Source organism: Eurypyga helias, unplaced genomic scaffold (assembly GCF_000690775.1).
Source record: "Eurypyga helias isolate BGI_N326 unplaced genomic scaffold, ASM69077v1 scaffold25968, whole genome shotgun sequence".
Lineage (NCBI taxonomy): Eukaryota > Metazoa > Chordata > Aves > Eurypygiformes > Eurypygidae > Eurypyga > Eurypyga helias.
Genome location: NW_010269242.1, coordinates 1 through 3,731, shown reverse-complemented (window position 1 = coordinate 3,731; position 3,731 = coordinate 1). Strand labels below are relative to the sequence as shown.

At 62.5% G+C, this 3,731-nt stretch overlaps 1 protein-coding gene across 1 annotated transcript; it reads left to right on the top strand.

Annotated features, from left to right (window-relative positions):
* Positions 1-40: 40 nt before the first annotated feature.
* On the top strand, positions 41-3,096 carry LOC104514381 (low-density lipoprotein receptor-related protein 1-like; the record flags this gene model as incomplete). The annotated part of the gene is made up of 7 exons (XM_010158045.1): positions 41-259; positions 489-678; positions 1,089-1,214; positions 1,839-1,979; positions 2,237-2,425; positions 2,662-2,778; positions 2,935-3,096. Coding segments are annotated over exons 1-7 (1,144 nt in total), but the record flags the coding sequence as incomplete, so codon positions are not given.
* Between the last annotated feature and the right edge of the window lie 635 nt (positions 3,097-3,731).

Genomic DNA, 3,731 nt, shown 5'->3' with positions numbered 1-3,731 from the left:
AGCCCGGCTGGTCCCTAACAGCTTAGTTTCTGGCAGGTGGATGTACTGGACGGACTGGGAGGAGGATCCCAAGGACAGCAAGAGGGGCAAGATCGAGAGAGCCTGGATGGACGGTTCCAACCGCAACGTCTTCATCACCTCCAAGACCGTCCTGTGGCCCAACGGGCTGAGCCTGGACATCCCAGCCAAGATCCTTTACTGGGTGGATGCTTTCTATGACCGCATCGAGATGGTCTACCTCAACGGCACCGAGCGGAAGGCAAGTGGAGGGCTCTCGGACGCTGATCGCCCCTGCGCGGGGACGGTGGGCAGCCGAGCTGTTGCTTTGGCTGTGGGTCTGCTTGGTGGGTGGCTGGCCACATTCAGCCACGCTCCCCTGCTGCCCATCCCCTCCTCTCCCTTTCCTCCGTCCCTTGCCCTGTCCTCCTGTGTGGGATTTCCCCAGGGGAACCATCTAACGACGAGCCTCTCCGCCTCTGTGCCTGCAGATCGTGTATGAGGGACCGGAGCTGAATCACGCCTTCGGGCTCTGCCACTACAGCAGCTTCCTCTTCTGGACCGAGTACCGCAGCGGCAGCATCTACCGGTTGGACCAGGCCTCCAAGGTGGTGAGCCTGCTCCGGAATGAGCGCCCGCCCATCTTCGAGATTCGGATGTACGACGCGCAGCAGCAGCAAGGTGCCTGGCACCATGGGGACCTGCCGTGCACGAGGGAATGGGGGGGGCGCTGGAAGAGCAGTGGGACTGGGGAATGGGGGCTGAGGCTGTGCCTCTTTTTGCTTCCATTTGGCCATCTCCCTGCCCGTCTGTCCATCCCTATGCACCCTGTCTTTCCATAAACCCTGCTATCACTCATCCCCTGCCCTTCCAGCCTTTCCTCTCTTCCCCCCTCCCTCCCTGCCAGGCTTTGTGTCCCCTGAGGGGTCCCAACTGCCTGGCATGGCCTGATAAAACTGGGGTTTCCAGCTGTATTCCAACTGTGGAGCCTGTTGAGGGAGTCCCAGGGGCCAGGGGCACCCAGCAGCCCCCCACGTTGTTCCCTGAGCGCTGAAGTACCCTTCTCCTCACCCCCTGCCTTGTCTCCACAGTGGGCTCCAACAAGTGCCGCGTGAACAACGGCGGCTGCAGCAGCTTGTGCCTGGCCACCCCCCGGGGCCGCCAGTGTGCCTGTGCCGAGGACCAGATCCTGGGATCCGACTCCGTCACCTGCCAGGGTAGGCTGCCTTGGGGCTGGTTCCTGACAGGGACCCCCTTTTCCCAAGGGATGAGTGGGGACATGGGGTCTGGGGCTCCTCTCTGGCACATCAGCAGTGATGCCTCATGCGGTGGGGGGCTGGCTTGGAGAGGTGGGTGCTCCCTGCACCTGTGGGAGTTGGTTACCGGCTCCAGTTCCTACTCTTGCAGCGGGACAGCCGCCTGCCCAGGGAAGCAGGTGGAAATCCCTGGTTGGGATTGCTGCGCTGTGCAGCCGTGTGGGATGCTGCCCACGTAGTCGGAGCAGCTCCGCTCTGCTGCCAGCGTGGGGGAGAGCTGGGTTCAGGGTTGGGAGCCTGGGCTGCACAGTCCTTCGCCAACTTAAACAAGAGGGGAGAAGCTCTGCTGGCACAGCCCGTGTGTGCGTGCCGAGCCGGGGTCTCTCCCTCTTGACCCCAAGCAGCATCTTCTCCTTTTGTGCTCAGGAGCTGGTGCACGTGGGCACGAGGGTCTGGGTACGCTCTCAGGGTGGCTGGGCAGTTGCGTCCATCCTCCTAGCCCAGGGACACAGGACTGTCCTTGCTGCTACCCTGCACTTGGTCACTCTGTTAAAATCATCCCCCCCTTTGCTTTTCCCTTGCCAGCCAACCCGTCCTACATCCCGCCCCCGCAGTGCCAGCCCGGGGAGTTTGCTTGCAAGAACAACCGCTGCATCCAGGAGCGCTGGAAATGCGACGGGGACAACGACTGCCTGGACAACAGCGACGAAGCCCCCGAGCTCTGCCGTGCGTAGCCACCTCCTGCGTGGTGGGATAGCAGCTTTAGCCCTCCTGGGGTGGCAGGATTCGGGCTACGTTTCCCCCAGATGTGGGGCCGGTGGCTGGGTCAGGGTTGAACAGCCAGGACCCCTGCACCCCCTCCCCAGCTCTAGGAGGGGAGCGGGCTCGAGGGGTTGAGGGGGGAAAATGGTGATTAGGATCCTGGATCCCCAGTTTTCCTGAGGCTCCCTGCCCTTTTCTGTCCCAGTTTTAATCTCTGCCAGCCATGGAGGAGGCATGGGGGTGGGATGGCGAAGGGCAGGTCCTGAGCAGTGTCTTCCCTGCAGACCAGCACACCTGCCCCTCAGACCGTTTCAAGTGCAAGAACAACCGCTGCATCCCCAACCGCTGGCTCTGTGATGGGGACAACGACTGCGGGAACAACGAGGACGAGTCCAACTCCACTTGCTCGGGTGAGGAGCCTGCCTTGTCCTCGGGGAACAAGGGGAGAGCTTACACTGCCGTGCCGAGCCTCAGCCTTCGCTCGGGCTGAGTTTTCAGGGCCTCGAGCATCCCTGCTGCCCACCGTGCAGCCAGTTTGGTGTCCGCGCCTCGCAGAAGCCCTTGGTGGGGTTTGTTCTCCACCTTTCCCCTGGCAAAGCCAGCCACTGCCAGCTACTAAAGTTCTGTCGGTCTCTCCCTGGGCCAGCTCGGACCTGCTCCCCCAACCAGTTCTCCTGTGCCAGTGGGCGCTGCATCCCCATCTCCTGGACGTGTGACCTGGACGATGACTGCGGGGACCGCTCGGATGAGTCTGCCTCATGCGGTGAGCTGGGGCTGGGGGCACCGGGAGCACAGGGCCCTTTTGGGGAGCGCTGCTCCTCACCCCACCGCGGGGCAGAGACACTGGTGGGGCCAGGCGTGAGGATTGCGGGTACAGGGTGTCTCTTCCAAGCTGATGGTGCCTCTGCCTCCTCCGCAGCCTACCCGACCTGCTTCCCCCTGACCCAGTTCACCTGCAACAACGGGCGCTGCATAAACATCAACTGGCGCTGTGACAACGGTAAGGACCGCGGCCCCGCGGCTGCCAAGGGTGGGGGGCACAACTGGGGACGGCGAGATCAGATGCAGGGGTGCCAGCCTGGTAGGGGTGAGGTGTGCCCGTTCCTACAAGGGCCACTTCTCAGCCTTGTGATAAACCCCAGAGCCCAGGCCTGGAGGGAGGAGGCATTCGCTGAAGCTGTGAGCGCATCCTGCAGCGCCAAGACCCACATTTTTCTTGGCTGCCCTTGAGGGAGCGTGTGTTGCAGGAACAGCCTGGCAGGGATCATTTCGGCAGACCTTGGTGTTCTTTGCAAGGTGGCCAAAACTCTGCCCCAGTGCTTGAGACGAGCGTGGAGTGGCCAGTGCTGCTGGCGAGGCTGAGCCATGTCCCGTAGCCCCAGGGAAAGCAGGAGAGGTCTCCTGGCGAGCTCAGGTCTGGCCTCAGATCTGTTTCCAGGGCCAAACCTGGGAGGGAGGGTTTGCTCCAAGGCTGCTTTCCTTCCCCACAGGTTTATTTCAGTCTTCCTAGCGGCTCTGCATCGTTAGGTTTAATTAGCGGCTTCAAAGCAGGCAAGGCATGTTCAGCGCTGCAGAGCGCATGCGCTGCTGCAGGAGGTTGGGGTGGGGGGAACTGCGGATGCAGGTCTCTCCTTGGGGTCTTCTGAGCAAGTGGCCTCATCCTCATGGGGCAGCCCCACGTCTGAGCTGTCCCCAGCCAGGGGGGACACCAGTGCT